General features: G+C 41.8%; 1 protein-coding gene across 1 annotated transcript; it reads right to left on the reverse strand.

Moving 5' to 3' along the window:
* Nucleotides 1-4,507: 4,507 nt before the first annotated feature.
* LOC140070463 (fatty acyl-CoA hydrolase precursor, medium chain-like) lies at nt 4,508-23,751 on the reverse strand. Its single transcript, XM_072117015.1, has 13 exons — nt 23,579-23,751; nt 16,587-16,791; nt 16,365-16,503; nt 15,291-15,424; nt 14,899-15,052; nt 14,699-14,812; nt 14,282-14,377; nt 11,979-12,119; nt 11,488-11,565; nt 8,408-8,555; nt 8,097-8,246; nt 7,732-7,804; nt 4,508-5,993 (listed from the first exon to the last, which is right to left on the reverse strand). The coding sequence occupies exons 1-13, from the start codon at nt 23,637-23,639 to the stop codon at nt 5,807-5,809; spliced, it is 1,680 nt and encodes a 559-aa protein (XP_071973116.1). The 5' UTR covers nt 23,640-23,751; the 3' UTR covers nt 4,508-5,806.
* Between the last annotated feature and the right edge of the window lie 68 nt (nt 23,752-23,819).

Below are 23,819 nucleotides of genomic sequence, written 5' to 3' on the forward strand. Positions count from 1 at the left end.
CCGAGGCGGGAAATGGCGCCCAAATGTCCGAAATGCGACTTTTACACCTTTTTACATAACATAAAAAGTGAAATAAAAAATGATCAAAATGTCGCACAGACCTCAAAATAGTAGCAATGAAAACGTCGCCTCATTTCGCAAAAAATGACCCCTCACACATTTCCGTGCGCCAAAGTATGAAAAAGTTATTAGCGTCAGAAGATGGCAAAAAATTTTTTTTCTTTTTTGTACACATTCGTTTAATTTTTGAAAATGTATTAAAACACAATAAAACCTATATAAATTTGGTATCACCGCGATCGCACCGAACCAAAGAATAAAGTAGGCATGTTATTTGGAGCGAAGAGTGAAAGTCGTAAAAACTGAGCCCACAAGAACGTGACGCACGTGCGGTTTTTTTTCAATTTTTCCACATTTGGAATTTTTTTTCAGCTTCGCAGTACACGGCATGTTAAAATAAATAACATTACGGGAAAGTAAAATTTGTTACGCACAAAATAAGCCCTCACACAGGTCTGTACACATAAAAATGAAAAAGTTATGGATTTTTGAAGTTGGAGAGCGAGAAATGAGCCGGAAAACCCTCCGTCCTTAAGGGGTTAAATCACTATGTCTGGTTATGTAGGTTATATAGGTTATGTCTGGTTATATCGGTTAACTGGTTATATGTTGAACTAGATACTTTAGATTGTGAGCCCCATTGGGGACAGGGACCGATTTGGCAAGCTCTGTGCAGCGCTGTCTAATATGTGTGCGCAGCGTCGGACTGGCCCACCGGAGGACCGGAGAATCCTCCGGTGGGCCCCGGTGACGCTGGTCACGCGTCCGCCGTGTCAGGGGGCAACCACCGTAACAGGTATTTCCCCATAGTTCTGGCGCGGAGTGCTGGCGCGGCCGCGATGACTGATTTCCTGCGCCAGCACTATGTTGCTCCGCCGCCAGAACTCATAATTACTTTTCTCAGACTGTTCCGGCGGAACTCCTTTGCGGAGTGCCGGCGCAGGAGAGAAGTCTGTGTGCCGGGGCGGACGCTATTTCCTCCGCCGCCGGAACTAATTATGAATGCAGCCATCGCGTCCGCGCCGGCATCTGAGGGAAACTGCCTGGTACGGCCTCCGCGGCTGCGCCTGAATGTCCTGTCAGCTGTTTCTTCTGTCACCTTGCACACCTTGGCCGAATGGAGGTAAGTATAATTTTTTATTTTTATGGACCGGGACCATTCTGAACTGATTGGTGGAGGACTTTGGACTGTGCTGGGCCAAGGGGGGGCCCTATGAGCTGGGGAGGGGGGTCTAAGACTATAATGAGAGCCCAGACAGGGGGGGGGGGCGCTTTAGAGTGACTGTGACTATGACTGTAGTTGGCTAATAATGGGGCCCTGTGACTATACTGGCTAATTAGGGGGGCCCTGTAACTATACTGGCTAATTAGGGGGGCCCTGTAACTATACTGGCTAATGGTGGGGGCCCTGTAACTATACTGGCTAATGGTGGGGGCCCTGTAACTCTTCTGGCTAATGGTGGGGGCCCTGTAACTTTACTGGCTAATGGTGGGGGCCCTGTAACTATACTGGCTAATGGTGGGGGCCCTGTAACTATACTGGCTAATGGTGGGGGCCATGTAACTATTCTGGCTAATGGTAGGGGCCCTGTAACTTTACTGGCTAATGGTGGGGGCCCTGTAACTATACTGGCTAATGGTGGGGGCCCTGTAACTATACTGGCTAATGGTGGGGGCCCTGTAACTATACTGGCTAATTAGGGGGGCCCTGTAACTATACTGGCTAATTAAGGGGGCCCTGTGACTATACTGGCTAATGGTGGGGGCCCTGTAACTATACTAGCTAATTAGGGGGCCCTGTGACTATACTAGCTAATTAGGGGGGCCCTGTGATATACTGTCTAATTAGGGGGGGCCCGTACTATACTGGCTAAATATGGGGGGCTCTGTGACTATACTGGCTAATGGTGGGGGCTCTGTGACTATACTGGCTAATGGTGGGGGCTCTGTGACTATACTGGCTAATGGTGGGGGCTCTGTGACAATGACTATGTTGACTGCAGTATTGCTGTTACAGTATTGGCTACTGTAGGGACACTGTGCCTAATTGTGGGAACACCATTAGTATATTGAGTACTGTGTGGGAATAGTGATTATTTTGGCTTCTGTGCAGGGCACTGTTAATGTTTCAGCTACTGTTTGTGAAATATGGAACCTAAAGTTTTTGTATTGCTAAATCTGCAGAGACAAGTCCTGGCGACTTCAATATGCTAACATGGCGGACATGGAATATGATAGAGACTCCACATATCAAATGTGGGGAGTATGAAGGGGAGCTGCTGGTGGCACAGTATGAAGGGGAGCTGTTGGTGGTACAGTATGAAGGAGAGCTGCTGGTGGCACAGTATGAAGGGGAGGTGCTGGTGGCACAGTATGAAGGGGAGGTGCTGGTGGCACAGTATGAAGGGGAGCTGCTGGGGGGACAGTATGAAGGGGAGGTGCTGGTGGCACAGTATGAAGGGGAGCTGCTGGTGGCACAGTATGAAGGGGAGCTGCTGGTGGCACAGTATGAAGGAGAGGTGCTGGTGGCACAGTATGAAGGAGAGCTGCTGGTGGCACAGTATGAAGGGGAGCTGCTGGTGGCACAGTATGAAGGGGAGGTGCTGGTGGCACAGTATGAAGGGGAGCTGCTGGTGGCACAGTATGAAGGGGAGGTGCTGGTGGCACAGTATGAAGGGGAGCTGCTGGTGGCACAGTATGAAGGGGAGCTGCTGGTGGCACAGTATGAAGGGGAGCTGCTGGTGGCACAGTATGAAGGAGAGGTGCTGGTGGCACAGTATGAAGGAGAGCTGCTGGTGGCACAGTATGAAGGGGAGCTGCTGGTGGCACAGTATGAAGGGGAGCTGCTGGTGGCACAGTATGAAGGGGAGGTGCTGGTGGCACAGTATGAAGGGGAGCTGCTGGTGGCACAGTATGAAGGGGAGGTGCTGGTGGCACAGTATGAAGGGGAGGTGCTGGTGGCACAGTATGAAGGAGAGGTGCTGGTGGCACAGTATGAAGGAGAGCTGCTGGTGGCACAGTATGAAGGGGAGCTGCTGGTGGCACAGTATGAAGGGGAGGTGCTGGGGGGACAGTATGAAGGAGAGCTGCTGGTAGCACAGTATGAAGGGGAGGTGCTGGGGGGCCACAATATGATGGGAAAATGATACAGGTCCTCAATATGAGGGGAAGCTGCTTTGAGACACAATGGGACACATTTATTAAACTGGCTGCACCAATTTTCTACCGAACTTTGCACATAAATACATGTGCAAAGTACTTGCACATGTGTTGCACTGTGTCCGCCAAGACACAAAACTCTGCATCTAAAGGGGCGTTTGGGTGCCATTCACCAGAAGTGTTTCCTTTTCACCAAATTTGATAAACCAAATTTTAACCAGGTTTATAAATGGACGGTATGAGAGTAAAGTTTTAAAAAATATTTTTTTATATTTGTCATGTGGCAGCTGAAAATAGAATTTGGAACAGTAGCCTCAGCTTAATGGAAGTTTATTGAAAATATTTTATTACAATGCAGAAACCCGTAGAGATTCTCTTGACCCCTGTGTGCTCTTAGGTGTCTTTGGACACTGTCAGAATTTTCTGCTGACGGGTCTTTGTTCAGAATTAATATACCTCTGCTTTAAGCCTGTAGGAAGCACTGGAATTTACATTAATCTGAATCTTTACTGGGGTATCCTATACCTCTGCAACTTTCCAATATAATAAGCTCATATTTACTACTATCTCAAAAGTTGCTTAAAATTGTAACAGGTGTGAATTTGACACACTTAGCACCATATTCCAGGAATAATAAATTAATAAATCTGCCCTTTTATATTTGTGTACCTTTTTACTATTTTTTTGACCCCCTAGGGTACTTTAACCCTAGGGTGTCTGATTGATCCTACCATATACTTCCATACTACAGTATGGCAGGATATTGGGATTTCACTGATCATATATTACAATTACAATTTGATTCATGTTGTTGCAAAACTTCTGCCAATGCAAAGGCAGGCTGGTAGTTGTGAATAGCGTCCTCTCCAGGTCAGGAGTTGATAGGGAGACTCAGCCTACAGACACCTCAGGGGTTGCCCCAGGGAGAAACCATTGCATCAGCCTCTCCCTGCTTATTTCATGCACACACCACCTACTGGAGACCTACCAGCCTGTAGGCCTGTCCTCCGGTCCCAATACCAAGCACTGTGACCACACCGTGCCCAAGCCCGCACTAGCCAGCCACTCTGATATTCTGGGCCCCGGCTGCCTCCAGGTCAAGAATCGGCTAGGCCCCAGTGGGGGATGTTGCATTGTTGTGACACAATTGTGTCGAATCGCAGTAATAAATGTGCTTCAAGCTATGAACACATAGCAACACTCCCCTTTAATTGCACAATTTTCAAAAGTATTGGACAAAATGCAACTGTGACACAAATGTGGCGCAAACACTTAATAAACACATATCCAAGATCCAAAGACACGTTTTTTAGTGCAAACTTAGACAAAAAATACAATAATATATCTGGGCCTATGTAAGCTGACATGTGTACAGGCAGTCCCCGGATTTCGTACAAGATGTCGAAACTGTATATTTTATAATTGTAGCTCCAGACAAAAATGTATATTGCCCCAATATAGAAAAATTGGATTTTCTATATTGTAGCTGCAATGGTACCAAGGATTATCAATTACATTACTGACACCTTACAGCTGATCATTGCAGTCTGGGACTAAAGTAAAGCATCTAGAGAGCTTCACTAGAGGTCACAGTGGGCACAGGGGCCTGTCTTTAACAAGGGGTCGTCTGTAAGTCAGGTGTAGGGGACTGTCTGTATAAGTTTCTCCAGCAGCTGTGTTGTTTAATATGATGTTCTGAAGCAGCTGAGGTTTGTGTTTGGATAATGTGTGTGTTAGGAGGTTCTGCAGTAGCTAACTTGTGAATTAAGTTCTGCAGCAGCTGAGGTGTGTATTAGGATGTTCTGCAGCAGCTGAGGTGTGTATTAGGATGTTCTGCAGCAGCTGGGGTGTGTATTAGGATGTTCTGCAGCAGCTGAGGTGTGTATTAGGATGTTCTGCAGCAGCTGAGGTGCGTATTAGGAGGTTCCTCAGCCATGCCTGGGAAACCAGCCATAGACTCGGCGGGGTTATATAAGAAGGGTCTTCAACAAAACTGTTCTAATTGCTCATGGCAAACAGACTTCAACATTCAATTTCTAATCTGTTGTGGGAAAATGAAAGCTGAGCTCCAATTGGTTTCCGTGAGCAACTAGAACAGTTTTGCTCTCAGACACTTATGATAAATATTCGCATGGCATAACTTGTTTTTTTTTCTTCTAGAATTCATCTGATGCCAGAGTCCAAACTAGAAAACCCGGAGCTGAAGGTTGTGCTCTGGAATCCTCTGCAGTTGATAAGTTGCATTTTCTATTTACCATCAGAATTATTTTTTTTTTAAGTACATTTTTGGGGGCCTCCACCAACCTTTGTAGGGTACAAGCAAATTTATTTAGATTCAATATATACCTTGCATATTCAATTTTGGAAATCTGCTAATGAGGAGCATATTATTGGGGAACAGGAAATGGAAGAAACATCTTAGAGTTTTGGAGAGATATATTTCAACAAGCGTTGTGATCACTAACAGGATTCAGTGTCCTCATCAAATATTTGGGACAAGTGGTTGCTCATTCGATGTGTCAAATGTATTATGCCGCCGATCACAGTCCATCTTCCTGTAAGTTATTATAAATTTCTCTGGAGATATCTACAGCTCTATGTGCTCCCCCTTTTCCTCTTGCATTTTCTGAAACCTCTGAGGAAGAATCTCAGTCCAGAATTTGTACTCTTGGGCCTTTAGCTGTTTTGTAGCCTTCTGCTCTAAGTTTAGCTCCAGGTAGTATTCATCTTGGTTGTACTGTGGCCAATGCTTCAGGCCTGGCCCATTGGGATCACTGTAGAGGAGTAAAAAGAGAAAGTGAAGCAATTCATCAACTGCATTGTAAATATGTAGAATATTTAGTGATTTAATTTACTGTTTCTTGTGAGAGGGACACTAATTCCTGGAACATGTAAATTGGGATTTTTACCACCCTTTTGGCACTCCCTGAAAAGTGGTTGGCCGTCAGTCTTTAGAAATGATTCCAGTTATATTCATGTACTGGAGTTTTTTCCTTCTTATGGGGTTGGAACCACCGTGATCCCACAATTCCCTACTACAAAGGTGGTGCGCTGGCTGAAGACCTCCACCTTATAACCTGCACCTCCCTTCCTGCCCTGCCGGATCTGTGAGCCTACGCCTTAGAGAACCTGTGTTCCCGTTCCCATCTGCCTAGACCTCCCGTTGCTGATCCTGGATTGGACTTGACCTTGCATCTCAGCCGCCTGCCCTGACCCTGTGTCTGAACATGACCAGGTACCTCGACCTCGGGTGCCACCGCAGGCTAGTCACACCTGTGGAACGACCCGGTGGTACTCTGCCGCAGCAAGACCATCCAGTCTCTGGTGAACAGGCACTGGTGAACACCAGGTGCCACTTAGACTCCGGTCCCAGGTGTCGGCTAGTACTACCTCCCACAGTGGTCCATAGGATCCACGCATCCCGAATCCTGATACCAATCTCTTTATGTCCCAAATTGTAAAAGTTTTGCTCTGAGTAGGTCATTGTGTAGATGAGCCTTGGAAATATGCAAATAAGTTTACTTAGATGGGACTAGGAAAACCACACCTCTTTTGCTACTTGTAAGGAAGCCTCCTTACTGTCAAGCATGACTTGACGGTAAACCAACATGATGTCATTAGGCTTCCTGAAAAAGAGGGATGGTTTTCCGTGACACATCAATGGCTATAAGTCTTCACATATCTGCAGGGTGGCCTTAATTGGCAAACTCTCCATAAGATCTGTTTCACATTAGTTTGTTATCACGGATGTAAGAAGTGCTGTGCCACGGACTGATCACTCTGCTGGGGACTGAACTCCGTGCATAATATTGATATACTGAGTTTTTGTTTCCCCGATGTAATAGAGCCAATACTGTTGGCTCTGTTGCATATTGGGAAAACAAAATCTCTGTGCATCATATATCAATATAATTCAAGATATAATCCAATGTTATAGATCAATGGTTCTCAACCTTCAGTATCTGTACCCATGGGGTACATCCCCAAGGGGAACAAACTGCACCTGAACAAATAATACAACACTGTCTTTCCCATTCCTGATGTCCCCAGAATGACCAGTATAAGCCCATTATGCTGCTTCCCATGTTGCTTCCTTGGAGTAAGGGTTGCAGGTCTGATCAGTTAAAAACGGATCAGTGCAGCTTACCAGAAATGTGAACTGATCCTTTTAGTATATATCTACCTGTATATGTAAAAATGATATTGAATACAGAAGGACACAATGGAAGCCCTTGAATGCAAAGATGAACTGAGCCTATAATTAACTGTTAAGCAACCTTTCCTTTAGCATGTCCTGAATACCAGATCGCACAAAAGTTGTCTTCAGGAATTTTTGTCATATCACTTCTTTATCTGTTCATAGACCATCCTCTTTCTCAATTGCTTCCTCTCATTTCTTTGTGACTGATAAGAGTCTGGTTTTCACAGACTGTAAATTTAAAGTTAGCATCCCTCATAGCCTCATAGCTACTATCTGCATGCAGCATACACTCGTGTGCTCCAGCTTCTTACCCAGAGCGGGCAAAGTTGGCCCAGTATTTCATAATGGTCTTGCTCAGAATCTCCTCTTCTTCGTTGCTGTCTCCTGTGAATTATTACAAATTGTCAATCAGACCACAAAACATTTTCCTGTACAAGTATATAGAGTGTTATGTGTAACAACAAAAGTTAATTTTGAAAACCCAAATTTCTATGCCGTAAAGGGATATGGTAAAGCAGCAGGTATTATGTGGTATCCTCAGTTGAAATAATGAACATGGAATGTTTCTCTTGGAAAGAACTACTGAATTTGCTGATATTTGCCTTTGTATTATTATCAGCGCCCACTATGTATCCAAGCAGGCTTGAGGACTCTGACTAGTCTGTATGTAGATCACCTTTGAACAAAACATCGCTCTTCAGAAATGGACCTCCTATTACAAAGAACAGCTCATCTCCATGATCAGCCTTCACAAAGTCTGGCTTAGACTCCTTAAAAATCAAGGGACGGTGCTGGAACTCATAGAAGTAGGTTGGATTGCCAGAATCTGGAATAAAAAGAGAGGTAATGTTACATGGTGGGGAGCAATACATATTATATGGAATGTATTGGGAAATGTATCAAGCATATATAAAAAGAATTTCTGCACTTCTCATGTGTTTATGATAAATGGTATGACAAGGTTATTTTGCTTCTTTCTCTTCATACCTCTGTGATATTTAGCTGTTTTCAGTGCTGGGATTACAAATACCAGGTCTCCAACCATATCAACAAAACTGGTACGGATTTTAGCAGCATCTGTCTTATCCCCAATATATTCATCTATTAGAAGACTTGTGGCGCTGGAGAATATACCCTGAAATACATCAAAATATAATATAACTAGAATGTTGATTTGCAGAGAGAAGGAGTAGACAAGAAGCTGCAGGGCTGAGGGTGAAAACTGGTGCAATCTGCCTCTGTGCAGCTGTTGTGCACTTTGCACTGCATTATTGAATAAAGTGGCACACTTAGCTACTCCGGTCTGTTTTCAGGATGTGCGCACAGTTGCATCTCTTTTTTATTGTGCACATTACTTCATGCTGAACACAAACCGACAAGCCCTTTAAGGTGCACAGTTTTCAAAGGTGTTGGGCAAAATTCAGCCGTATACAAAAGTGGCGCAAACACTTAACAAATACACGTGCAAGCTTTAAAGACACTTTTTTTAGTGCTAACATAGACAAAAAACTGGTGCAGACACAATAATATATCTGGGTCCATGATTCTGGTAGTGGTTTAAAGGGGTTAAAAAAAACCATTGGTGGCAGGATTGGGGCGGTCTAAAAAAAAAAAAAGTACTTACCTCCCGCTGCCCTCCCGAGCTCCAGCTGTGATATCCTTCCAGTCCGTGCCGCATGTAAATAAACACGGCACAGTAGCTGGGCATGTTCTGTGCCCCTGTTTCTTTACTGGAGAAATTGCAGTGCTGGAGGCCGGGAGGGCGCCGGGAGGTAAGTACATTTTTATTGTTTTTAACCCTCCCCTTCCCGGCTACCACAGCTTTTTTTATACCCTCAGATAACTCCTTTAATGATGGAAGCAAGTTCCTCCTTCATTAGTGTCATGGAAAAATTCATATTAATTGTTGAAATATATGACAATTGGCCTCTTTTTATGTATCCAGGCAGCTTTTTATGACATACTGGGGTTTTTAAAGCCTGATAAACTCTGACCTGAAGACTGGTCTGTGCAGACCTCAAAAGACACTTGGTCATCTCTCCCCCCTCCTGCATCAGGACTTGAAAACAAAGAAACTGTTTAAATATTCCTGGATTCTCCCCCTCATTAACACTTTGTCCAATCCTGAATGACCCTGTGCACTAATTAATCAATAGGAGGTTCTGAAACCTGAACCAAACAGAGATCATATTAAACAATATGATATAGTGGAATACAGGGTTCACTCTATGGAGGCTGCCGGACAAGCTGGGTGTCTCATATTTCTCCCACCTCCAGGGAATCAGGAATTTCTTTAATTTGTAAGTTTCTGTTATTTTTCTCGCTTTTTATTTAATAACAGTTTTGCCATCATGTGTGTCATTTTATTTTGTAACTCTTTTTGTTTAAACATCCTTTTGAAAGCACTCAACAATCTTTTGTAATTAAAGCTTTTACTTTAATTTTGGTCCCTGTATGCTCTGCAAACTCATAGCCTTTTTAAAGAGGACCTGTCACCCAATTTATCGGCACTAGGAGCTGCTTACTAAAGTAAGCAGCTACTAGTGCTTGATCAAACGCCGCAGTGTTACAGTGATATCGTTACCGTAAACCTCCGGTAACGCTATCAAACACTGCGGCGGGGTACAGTGTAATCATCGGACAGCTTGCAAAGCTGTCCGATGTATTCATGAGGGGGCAGGGTTGGGGCGTAGCTAGGGGCGGTGACTGCCGCCTAGTGCAGCAGTCACTGCCGGCCTATGGAGCGAGCGGGGCGGTCCGGGAAAGAGGCAGTGCCTCGGACCACCCCCTCATGAATACATCGGACAGCTTTGTAAGCTGTCCGATGATTACACTGTACCCTGCCGCAGTGTTTGATAGCGTTACCGGAGGTTTCCGGTAACGCTATCACTGTAACACTGCGGCGTTTGATCAAGCACTAGGAGCTGCTTACTTTAGTAAGCAGCTCCTAGTGCCGATAAATTGGGTGACAGGACCTCTTTAAGTGTGGTTAGCTGTGTGACTGTGTGCTGAGTGTTCATGTCTAGTGGTGTGATGAGGTGACTGCTTGAGAGGCAAGAGTGGATGTAGATTGGGATACTTATTGGTCCCAGTATAAATTCAATAAGTGGTGGCAGTGGTCGTCTTGACAATTGTGCTGCATAGTGCATCAGGATATTAGGACTATAGAATAGAGCCACATACAAGACCCTTTTTGAAGGTATTAGGTGGACATGTGGCAGTCTTATAGGGGCATTCCCACAAAGAAAAAATGTAAAATATATTTATTAAAAAAAATTACTCAGGATGGCAAAATAACATATTATCTAATTCACTGTTATTAACAAAAATACAGCATTTCACACCTGTCTCTATCAGTACTGCTATTGTGTGTCTTGGCAAGGCATATGACCGCCTGACTATGATCTGGTCAGATTACTCTCACATGGACACTCTACTGTAAGAGCAGAGAAGAAGTAGGCAGAGGTCACTAGAGCCAGAGGCACTTCCTTTCCAGCAGCGTGAAGAGGAATGCAGCTCTACAAACAAGACATAGTAGTGCCGATGTGTGTTTTATTGATTAGGTGAGGCAGCATAGCAGAGGTTGTTATTAGGGATCTTACAATTATCTCATGACTCTGATCTGTCTCATCTCTCTTTTTCTATGTGTCAGCTATTACTAGAAGCTAAATGAAAGTGTAGCTAAACCCTGTACCATGATAATCTAAGAACATTGTCAGCACATAGAGACCGGTAGATAAGAAGATGTGCATGAACATAGCATACAGCAAGTCACTGCTCAGCTAGTGCCTGCCCACAGGGCTGAATTTTATATTTAGGAGCTAATACTGCAGTAGGAGCAAAAGTAGCAAAAAAGTGAGTAAAATTGCAAAGTAATGGATTAAAAGTTATCTTTATCGTGTTAACATCACTAATGGATTAAGATTTGATTACTTTCTTTCATGAGCAAATCCCTTCTGGGTGGTTATGTGCTGAGTTTTACATTTAGATTTAAATAAAGTTTGCCATTTTTTGTGACCCACAATCTATCCACGGGTAGTGGCACTTCCGTTAACCATCACTCTTACCAGAAACGGGAATTTCTGCAGTATTTCTTGTACCGTCTCTATTTGCATTTCTCCAGGGAATCCTGTGATGTTCATAACCTGGGAATACAACAAGGATGATTTTACCTCTGTAAATATTAGTACAGGCAGTCCCCGGGTTAAATACAAGATAGGGTCTGGAGGTTTGTTCTTAAGTTGAATTTGTATGTAAGTCGAAACTGTATATTTTATAATGGAAGTTCTAGACAATTTTTTTTCTTTTGCCCCAGTAACAATTGGAGTTTCAAAATTTTTGGTGTAATTGGACCAAGAATTATCAATAAAGCTTCATTACAGACACCTTACAGCTGATCATTACAGTCTGGGACTATAGTATAGCATCCAGAGAGCTTCACCAGAGGTCACAGTGGGCAGAGGGGTCTGTCTGTAACTATGGGTTGTCTGTAAGTCGGGTGTCCTTAAGTAGGGGACCGCCTGTACTTTCTAATCATTTTCTTCTTTGTCAGTCTCACCGATGGGAGAATCCATCCAAACTCCTGGTTGGTGACTCCAGTCATAAACGGGACTCTGTTTGCCTCTTTGTCAGCCAATATCTGCTCAGGAGGTTTAGGGAAGAACACTCCATCGATGCTTGCAGGCAGAGGCATCATTTGCTGCAGGTGAAAAAAAAGTGGCAGGTAAATGGCATACCCCATGATGTGTGCTTTAGTCCTTTGCCACCACGCCAGTTTTCAGCTTTCGGAGAGAGACCCATTTGATCACTATATGATAATAACTCTTTTAATTTTTTTTAATAAGCTAAGTCATTTTGACAGTTTTCAGTGACACATTGCACATTGTGTAAATTTATGTTATATTACTACGGAGCAATGTTACAGCTAATTTAATTGCATCAACAGCTTTGTGCTGCTTTTGTGGTGTAAAAGAGTTGTACATTTTTTACAGCAGCCATAGCTGCTTAAAATGTGCAACTTTTCTTGCCCCATTTATCTAGAAAGGCTACTTAAAAATCTGTTGGGTTTCACAGGGAGTTGTAGGCCGACACTAGTCTGGCACATTAACAGTGGGTTGCTGAAGAATTCATACTGCTTGAAGTTTCCTCGAATTACAACCACAGACTTAAAGAGGGCCTTTACCACCTCACACATGGAGCTAAATATACCATGATAGAGGGGCTGCTGCAAAAATTTGGGGCACTGAAATATCAGTCCCAATATCTGACCATTATGATCCTCTCCATTGTTAGAGGGAAGATGCTGGAGCATCTCTTACATTATCACAACACACATCCCCTCCTCTGGCACCTCCTCTATGATAATGGAGAAGATTGCAATGGTCAGATGCTGGGATCATATCTCAGGAACCACAGGGCTCGAAAAAAATTCTTTTAATCTGTGTAGCAGTCCCTACATTATGGTATGTTAAGCCACATGTGTAAGGTGGTGAAAGGTCCCCTTTAAGTGTACTTTTATTTATATTTCACGTGATCAAGCAACACAAAGTATCAAGTGTTTTGGAAGTGTTAAGAAAATAAGGTGTGCTTTTCCAAGTTTGCCTAAAAGGGGTATTCCTACGAAGACAAGATTCTTAAATATACTTAGGATAACAAAATAACACATTCTCTAATTCACTGTTATTAACAAAAATACAGCATTTCACAAGTATAATTCTAACCTGTTTCCATCAGTTATGGTGTATACAATTTTGGTTGCCCCTGGATCTGACCATAAATCTTCTGACTATGGTTGGGCAGGGCAAATTCCTCTCATGACTAGCTTCTGCTGTCTGCATGATGCAGTTGCAGAGACTGATGCAGGATGCAGTGTGCAAAGACTTACTCTACAAACTACAAATAAGATAAGATCTTTATAACAGGGGAAGGAGGTATAGCAGGGCTGACTGAGCTAAGATGTATCAAAGCTGCGAGTGTCATTGTGTTTTATATCCATCTCATGGATCTCATCAACTCTTGTCTTTGATCTGTCTCATCTCTTTTTTACTATGTGTCAGATACTAGTGAATTTTCAGTAGCTAAATGAAAGTGTAGATAAACCTGTACCCGATTATCTAAACACATTATCAGCACACAGCATCTCATAGCACAGAGGAATCATGAAGTGTCTGAGAGTCCCCGCCCACACTCTGGAATCTTACACTGACAATCACTGACTGATAGGAACTAAAACCCCAATAAAACTGAGTAAAATTGTAAAGTAAGGGGTTTAAAAAGATCTTTATTGGGATTCAAATCTGATAACTTTCTTTCATGGGCAAAGAAGTCACCTTATTAATAAACAGAGCACATCTGTATATAATGTATTCTGATAACTACATCTGTATTGTGAAGGCTCCAGAGGTATATTAGAGTACATCAGTGAACAGCATTATAAAAACCAAGGAACACACAGGCAATAGGGTGGCAAAATGTTTAGCCTGAACCGCTCACAGAGAACTGTACAATCCATCATCTATACAATTTTCAGTCTTTTAATTGACAAAACTTTGCAAAAGAACATATAATTTTCATCACACTTTAGAAATATTTTATACTTTTTGCTGCTCTATAACAAAACATATTTATAAAAATACATTTATTTTTGTGTCTGTAATGTTTTAAAATTAAGGAACACATGCAATGCACTATTTCATTACTAATAACAGTAATTGGTGCAAATTATACCACAAATATATATGCATAAGGCAGTTGTGGAACAGACATAGAACTGCTTAAGATGCGCCAAGGGGTGCATGCATTACATGTATGGTGCATCTGCAGCAAAGATTGGTTTGAAACTGGTGTATAAAATTATCTTACCATAGCTGCTCCAATAGCCTGGATCTCTTCCTCAGATTTTGCCTTCAGACAGTCCACCAAGTTGTCCCCAACACAGCCAGATATATTAGCCACAATCTGCCAAAGTGAAACATTAAACCTGAATGCTAGTGACATATTATTGGTTACAGAATTGGATTCATTCCTATTTGAAAGATCTGCTGCATATGATAATGTGAACACGCTAGGGAATAGCAACAGCAGTACAGAGAATTTACTATGAGAGAGCTAATTTGGCACCTGTATCCAGATGAGATGATGATAGTGAAACATTGGATACAAATGGGGTAAATGTTACATATTATAATATCATCTTGTCCTCTGCTCACATTTCCAACAATAGAGCAGCTGGGGCAGTAACCACAGATAAGTTAAATTCACACTGTAACTGATACTTACTTTACTGATAAACACAACTTCTTCTGTAGATCTTGCTACCAAAGCTGGCATTATGGCTACACCGCTCTCAGCAATAGCTCTGTGGAATAAGCCTTTGGCCAATGGAGACACTACCTGAATAGTTGAAAAAGATGAGAAGATCAGATGTTCTCCAAGACCAAACCTATTATAATAACCAAGAAAGCCTCACAGCAACTCACCAGTGAGGAAACGCTGACACCCCCTGCAGATTCCCCAAATATAGTCACTGTGCCCGGGTCACCACCAAAATCTTCAATATTCTCCTGAACCCACTTAAGAGCTGCAACCTGATCCAAGAAGCCATAGTTTCCAGGAGCTTTGTCATCTCCAGTGCTGGAATGGGAAAAAAAGTTAAATTCTCTTAACTGATGCAACTTGAATGTTTGAACATCTGTAGCAGATGTGGGCAAAAATGACCTCCAATCAATTTTACTCTAAGCAAATTACAGTACAGAACCAAGCTTTTCATGTAACACACATAAGATTGTGTCATCATGCAGCCTAGTATGATGGTGATTATACCAAGGTTTTTCTACAGGAGTTTGTTACTGACACATGCAGTTTATGTTACCTAAAGAAGCCAAGGACCCCCAGGCGGTACTGGATGGAGACAACAACAACATTTTCATAGGCACTCAATGCAGAACCCTCAAACATCATCGCTCCTCCCATCACCAGACCTCCTCCATGTATGAACACCATGACCTGGACAAGGAGAACACAATTTAGCATAAACGTGATGTCCACACTACAACAAAAACATTTTGTCTCCATATGGGACATAAAGTCTGAATACAGGCACACACAGCCAGCAGTGGATTATACTATGGGCACTTTAGGTAGCTACCCGGGGCCCAAGGATCCAAGTGGGCCCATAGCCAGGAGCGGATTAAGTCTGCCATAGGCCCTGGGCTGAATGAATATTATAGCCCCCAGAAGTCTAGAATTTACTATCTACATATGGTACTAGAATTAAGCTTCTTGGGGAATGGATGATGTGTATTTTCTGCCTGCTTTCAATATGCAGTTTCAGGACCTTTAAAGGACCTTCATGTGTTTTGAGAGTTGGAACAGATGTATGAAGGATTTCATAGGTGAAGGTTCTTCTGAGTATAAAATTTGGTAGGTGTTTTAGGTGACCATGGACCCCCTCAAAGGCTTGGGCTCAAACCACCTATATTATAATCCACTACTCCCCATAGTCAACAAAACCACAAAGTTTGATACTTTTATACTAATATTTAGAGATAATAAGGAGAAGTGTGACATTTGCACACAACAAATTACAACTACTGTACTCTTGTTTTGAATATGTGGCCACTGCACAGAACTATTATTCTTTCACTGAACAAAACTACTACTTCTAACCTGCACATGTGGCACAGGACAGCAATACGATTCTGATGCTACATACATGGGCTCTATACAAAATGTCTGCTACTGCTAGCTTGCATATGTGATGCAGGGCATTTTAGCATTTTGTCAAAAACTATAAAAAAAAATGTATTTAAAAATGATGCACTGAGGGTGGTGGGGGCCCAAAATGAATACACAAACCAGGGCATGAGGAAGTCTTAATTTGCCTCTTAATACAGCAGAAATATAAACAGACTCACTTACATTGATATACACACAAAACACTTACAGGTAGTTTTTCCCCCTTCACTCGATCTCCTGGTGTGAAGATATTCAGATACAAGCAATCTTCAGATACTTCAGGTATATAGATCTTGGCATTGACTGCCTTCACTAACTGCTCCATCATGTGTCTATCCTGCACACACCTGTAAATATGAATAATCAAAACTTACATGATACAATATGGATGTGTGCTAAGCCCTATTCTACGACTTTAATGTGAACCTACATTGGGGCATAGTTTGTGGCCTCCCTGGTTGAGCTCCATGCTTCTGGGGATTCTGGGGCTGCAAATCTCAATGAACCAACTGGAGGTTTGGCAAAAGGGACTCCATAGAAAGCATTAACAGTCCTGTCTATTCCCTTGGCGGACAGCGTCTTTCCTTGCAGCTTGCCGTATTGTGTTTCCACAAGTGGATGACCATCCTGCTGTTCTAGAGTCAAAAAGAGAACAGATAACTGGATATAATACATTGCCATTACATCATTATCACATCTAGAGCTTCAGTCACTCTTCTGTTATTACCTAATGTCTCCAGTGAGGTCTGGAGCTTCATTCACAATTGTGGATTGTGGATCCAGTCAGATCTAGAGTTTCAGTCACTTTTCTGTTATTATATCCTGTGTGGCATTCCAGTCAGATCATGAGCTTTAGTTACTATTATGCATTGTAGCAGGTCTAATACTCCAGTCAGATCTACAGCTTCAATCACTCTTTCACAGTCTAGTTAAATCTAATGTGATGGTATATTATGCCTTAAGGATGGTAACAGAAGCTTCCTGCATATGTACAGTAACAGAAACAAGTTTAATGTATAGATATAGTATCAGAGCCGACTTTACTGTATAGATATGACAACGGAACTTATGGTAACAGAACCAAGCTTACTGTGTAGAAATGGTATCAGAGCTAAGCTTACTGTATTCATATGTTAAAAGAATGAAAGGTTACTGTATAGCTATGGTAAGAGAACCTAGCTTACAGATACAGTAACAGAACCAAGCCTAGCAACTATATAACTATATATGTATATATAATGGGACAGATTTACTTACCCGGCCCATTCGCGATCCAGTGGCGCGTTCTCTGCGGTGGATTCGGGTCTTCCAGCGATTCACTAAGGTAGTGTGCCCGATGTCAACCAGGTGTCGCTGCTGCGCTGAAGTTCGCCGAGGCTGGAGTTCACGATCCTATACTTGGTGAAGGTAAGTGCGTGTCCCGCGACACTTTTTTTTTTTTTATGAGGCAGTTTCTCCGAATCCGTCGGGTTTTCGTACGGCCACACCCACCGATTTCCATCGCGTGTGCCAAAAACCCAGGGCAATACAGGGAAAATCGGTGCAAATCGGAAATATTCGGGTAATACGTTGGGAAAACGCAAATCGGGCCCTTAGTAAATGACCCCCACTGTATATATCAAGCATAGAATAAAGTGCCGGTGATAATAGTGTAAAGACATGATAAAAGATCCAAGTTTAGTATATAGATATGGTAATAGAACCAAGCTAATTATATAAATACCTTACCAGACCCACATAGTATATGGTACCAAAACCAAGTTTGCTACATACATTTCATAGCAGAACTAATATCAGTGCATAATTAACTTCTTGATTCTATAATATATGACAAGAATTTGTCAGTTTGGTGGATAGCAGTAAAGTCTTTCTTTTGTTAAATAATGTAGAATTATATTGCTTTAGGAATGGTCAGCCTTTTTTGTTTTTTTTTAACATAGCTTTTGGCACATTTCTACTTAATAAAAGTAAGGGGTTCCTGCTGTGATTTCAGCACAGTATAGAATGCTAATCTGTGCAACTTGTCCCTGTGTCCAATTGACAACAATAGGACTGTGTGGTTATTTATAATATGGAAGTGCTCGTGCACCAGCGCATGATGATATAGAAATATTCTGCAGCATGCAAACTTTCATTACTGAAAGTTCGCTTGCTGCAACTTCGCGCCACCCCACTCTGCCGTCAGATTCCCCCCCCCCCCATCCTTTCTGCCCCTCCACTCCCCATTGGCGGGAGGTAGCGTAAAAAGGGGAAATAATCGCAAGTGCCGGCAGATCGCCAGACATTTGTGATTATTTCAGCACTTCTACACCAGTTTTGTAGAGTAGAAGCCCTGATAAATATCCCCCTGTGTGTTTTGTGTTTTCATAAAAACCTCTGAACATTTCCTTAGTAATGTCTGGGTTCACAGCTCTTTTCTGTCATGTAGTTTATGTTAGCTATAACAAAAAGAAAAATGATATCTTTAAAATCCAGATGTGGGTGTATTTAAAAAGTTGCAATTTTGGCACAAATAAACTACGATTTATTTTTGCCTACAGCAAACATAGGCAAAAGTTTAGAAGTGGAATACAGAAGAATTTGCAACTTTTCTGTGGTACAAAAAAAAAGGTACAAAAAAACAACATGCATAATATGTCACCCTCTAAGATTCAATGTCAGCCATAGATCCAGGTACCATGATTGTGGTAATCTTCTTATATTTGTTATCCATGGCTGCCTTTCTTCTAAAACCAACTTTTAAAATTATCCTAATGAGCCTGTAAGACATCTCCATTTTCATGTGCATCCCCCATACTCTGGAACTCTACTACAAAAATATATCAGACTGTCCCTCACATTCCAACCTGATTAAAGCTGTCTACAATACAAAATAATCCACTACTATGCTCCTTCAACCAGTGTTCCTATATCACAGGCAAAGTCTTCTTTCAACTTGTAGCAGTTCATTCTAGTTTTCTGTTATTTGTGCTTGTTCATATGCTATGTATGTGAACCTCATAAAAGTGCCTTTATGACCCCAAATTCCTGTTGAGATAATTGGCAAAGGCAATATCCATAAGAAATGTTATTCCCCTTCCTGATGTAATATACTATATTCAGATCTACAGCTTCAGTCTCTATTTCAAATAAAACCCTGTCTCATAATCTGCTCTAGAGATTATATCATTATTCTATGACAGGAGTTAAACATAAAGGGTGCAGTCACAGGTTGCGCTACAGTTACTAACACATCGCTAGCACCCAGGGAGCGGGCCTTGACCTGCCTGTGTTACCTGTGAAACGCATGTTATTGGTAACCAGCACCTGGTGTCTTGTATTATTGTTTAAATGGAAGACACTGGGTGCTGGTTACCCATCGCATATGTTTCACAGGAAACGCATATGTGAGTGGGCCGAGGGCCACCCCAGGGCACTAGCACTGCATTTGTATATGCAAATCTAGCACAACCTCTGATCGCACCCATAATGCGAACATTTATAGACTGGAACAGATTTTGTACTGCAGCCACATTCAGAGCTCTAGTCACCATTGTTGTGTTTCATTGGGGCAAATTTACCTCCTGGTCCTGCCACGATCCCCAATTCGGACAGTCCGATGAGGATGAAGTCCGGTGCGATTCATGAAGATTGTGCGCCCGAGTTCCTGCATCCGTCGCTTCTTCGACGAAGTTCACCTGCTTCTTCCCGGTGCTTGTGTGTGTCTAAATGTTAAATCTTGCGCGTAGTCCGAATCCATCGGGTTGTCCGGCGGCCACGCCCCCCGATTTCTGTTGCGTGCAAGCCGGCGCCGATGCGCCAAAATCTGATCGTGTGCGCCAAAAACCCAGGGCAATTCGATGCAAGACGGAAATCGGCGGGAAACTCGGCGAAAATGCGCTCCGCGGACCCTTAGTAAATGAGCCCCATTATGTCTTATATCCCAGAAGCTGTAGTTACAATCTGTTGTTACAGTACATTGCTGTACAGCTGTAGAATTACTGGGGATTCTGAACTTGGTTGCACAACAAGATCAGACCTCAGCCAACAGACACACCCTTAAAATAGTCTTTATCAGATAAGTACAAATTAGCCTTGATATTTATGGTGTATTTGTAACTTGTATTTGAAGATTTGATGAGTCAGGGATTATATTTTCTTACCATTTACATAAGTAAGCACATTCGGGGTCATAACCTTCTTTTATTTATAAAAGAATAAAAATATGCACTTTAAATAATAGAAGCATGATAGAAACTATGCTCCTATATGTAAAGGACCATACATTTAGTTATCACATTTAGCCTTTTGTTATCCTCTTCTATAACAGACGGAAACCTCTAACCTCCTAGTATTCACTGCTTTTCACTTGTTGCCCTGCATTATAGTTCAGTAAAGTAGACTGCAGTATATTGCTGATAATGATACATATGATACAGTAAAGTGTCTTATGAGCACCATTGTTAATAATATGTTCATGAACCTTCAGGACTAATCAGGAGGGAATATTATTATCTCAACACTGCTGTGCATCATAGAACAAAGACATCCCCCAGGCTACACTTCCCAGGCTTTATATGGTTATGAGCTCCCCTGATTATTTACAGAAGGTGTGAATAGGTATGGAATAGAGAATAAATCACAGCTCAAACAACCCCTCCCCTTTGCTTTCAGATATGTGGCCTGTAAGTATTGCCTACTGAAATATAATACTTGCCCTGGCCCTCTATAGATTTAATAATAATTACCCAACCCATCCACGATACACTACAAGAAAGATCGTGTTACTGGAATGTCTATCGTAACAATGATCCAAAATCTGTCATGTGCACTAGATGAGATTATAACTTTAGAACGCTTTAATTTACCAAGGTGATTTTCAGAAAGTTTTTTCGTGACATGTTGTACTTTGCCTTAGTGGTATATTTTGTTTGACATTTAGCAATTTTACTGATTTGTATATGTTTTGCTCATCATACAATTAGTCTTACCTCCCAAATAAATTACTAACTTACATTAACCATATATGTCTGCTTTATGGTGACATTTTTTATGGTATTCTATTTTATTAGGATGATAGGAGGCTTACAAATCAATCAGCAATTTTCCAGATTTTCAAGAAAATTCAAGATTTAATTATTTAAGAAGTCTAGTCATATTTATAGGGGCTTTAAAAGTTCTATTAATTAGAAACTCCCAACAAAGCACCCCATTTTTAAATTGCACCCCTTAAACTATTCATAACAGTCCTGGTTAAGCCTTTTAACCGTTTATGCAGCGAACATGAAGTAAATCAAAATGCAGGTTCTATATGGAATTTTTTAATTTTGACAATAAAATTAATTTTATTTATTTATTATTTATTTTTATTATTTAACCCTAAAATTTAAATGTTCTTTCCAGATAAAATGCAAAAACACATAACAGATTTTGTTGTGCAGTTTCTCTCAAGTCTGAGAATACACCACATGTGGATGTAAACCACAAAGGGAAGGAGTGCCGTCACGCTTTTAGAGGGCAAACTTTGCTGTAACAAAATTCAGGTGCTAAGTGGCATTTACTGAGTTTATAACATACCAGAAAAAGTGACCCCATTTGAAAACTAAACCCCTCAAGGAGTATACTACTTTAGGGTGTTTATAGCGAATTGATTACATTGTATAAACTTTATAAATACATGCGCAAGCAGTTTGCACATTGTTTCTAGTGCAAAATCAGGCAGAAAACTTGTACAAACCCTTCAAATCAAATTTAGCACAAAAAGTCTGGATAATACAATGATTCTCTTGTGCCCATGAACTTCACAAGTGACCTAGGAATCAGCAGCAACAATCATCTGCTGAGCTGTCATTCTTGATATTCAATAGCAACCTTTGTAACAATGCCATAAATACAGCTTTGCCAGCACACGGTTAAGGGGCAATTCCGGAGAACATCAAGATTGTCAACAGAGCTGAACCAAAAGATTGAATACTACATGACAGCTACTGAGTAACATCTGAGGGTGAAAAAAAGAGGAAAGTCTAAGGGACGTATTTATGATTGACTTCACATATTTCCTGCAGTTCTAGTTTTCTACCAATACTAAACCCCTTGTGATTTCACATTTCACATTTCTGACGCTCATTTGTTCTTTTTACAATGCGCCTAATAAATTAAGGCCATGTGCCATAATATAACATCATAGTGGAAAACACTGCTAAAATGCCAAAGGTGGCAAAAAAAAACTAGCGCCAAAAATAACGAATGCCCCGCTCAGAGCTTACACTCTAAGGAAAGAGGACCCTACTGAGCATAAAAGTTTACTTTATAAGACACAGATGATCCTGCTGATATTATATTATACAAAAAAGAGGTCCCTGCTTATCATATTACTTTACACTCTACATGAGAGAGGACCCTGCTGAACATAAAGGTTTGCACTCTACGGTAGAGAGGATCTCACCGACCATAAGAGCTCACACTATACAGAACAATGACTAATCATAAGAGCTTATACTCTACAGAACAGAACATCCCACTAACCATAACAGTTTGACTATACAGAGTATAAGAAGCCAATGCCTTAATAAAAATGACCCTGCTTGCCATAAGAGCTTAAACTCTACAGGGGAGAGGACTTCCTGACCAAAAGAGCTTACATTCTACTGGAGAGAGACACCGCTGACTATAGTTTACATTCTATAGAAAAGCAGACCCAACTGACCAAAAATGCCTTCACAGTAAATAAGGCCCCACTGGAAAACCCCAAAGGGGCAAGATCAGGAGTAGAAAAAAATTACAAAGTGTACTCTGATTTATGGCTCCAGCATTGCTCTGGTCACCTCTTCTTCTCCACTAATTGGTTGCACATCACCAATACTGGAACTGGAAGATGTCCAGAACACTTTTTCCCCTTACCACTGCCCTGAATTTTTCCCGAATTCATGAAAACTTCCCTTAACCCCTTTGTGCAGGCTGAGCTCTCACCAAAGCTAACACTGGAGGGCGCCGATTGGTTGCCATGGAAGCATACAGTCTCATAGAGACTTGTAGGCCTGCCATGGTTAGTGGTCTCTAATAGCCTGCCTATTGCAGGCAATTAGATATCAGCAGTAAAAGTACTATATACTGCAATACAATACATAGTGCAAATGGTTTGTTTTTTTTCAATTTCACCACAATTTTTTTCCCAGCTTCCCAGTACACTGTATGGAATTTGTCCCATAGATAACAAGTGATCACACATCTCTATAAACTGAAAAATTTAAAAGATACAGCTTTTTGTATGAGGGGAGTAAAAAACAGAAACTCAAAAATGAAAAGGAGTCCTGAAAGTGTTAAACCTTCCTGGGAGTGAAGGCTGCAGACTGTATTCACAATTCTCATGCTCCCAGTGTAATGTGACTGTCATTGTGAGAATCGACACTGCCTGTCCCACCCACCATTATAATGTCTCCTCACCTGATCCCAGGACTCCCAGAGTCAGGGTGCACAGCACAACAGCCCACTTCAGAGCCTCCATGTGTGTGTGCAGAGTGCTCGCTCTTGCCGATAAACTCTGTGAATCCTTATAAAGAAGCCACTATGGGCTGAGACTACATGCTGGGCAGAACTAGCCTTGCACTTGTGATTGGCTGCTGAGGATTTCCTTGTGAAATAGTGTGGCTTGTGTCAGCACATGCAGATAACTGTCACTTATTAC

Source organism: Engystomops pustulosus, chromosome 7 (genome assembly GCF_040894005.1).
Source record: "Engystomops pustulosus chromosome 7, aEngPut4.maternal, whole genome shotgun sequence".
Taxonomy (NCBI): domain Eukaryota; kingdom Metazoa; phylum Chordata; class Amphibia; order Anura; family Leptodactylidae; genus Engystomops; species Engystomops pustulosus.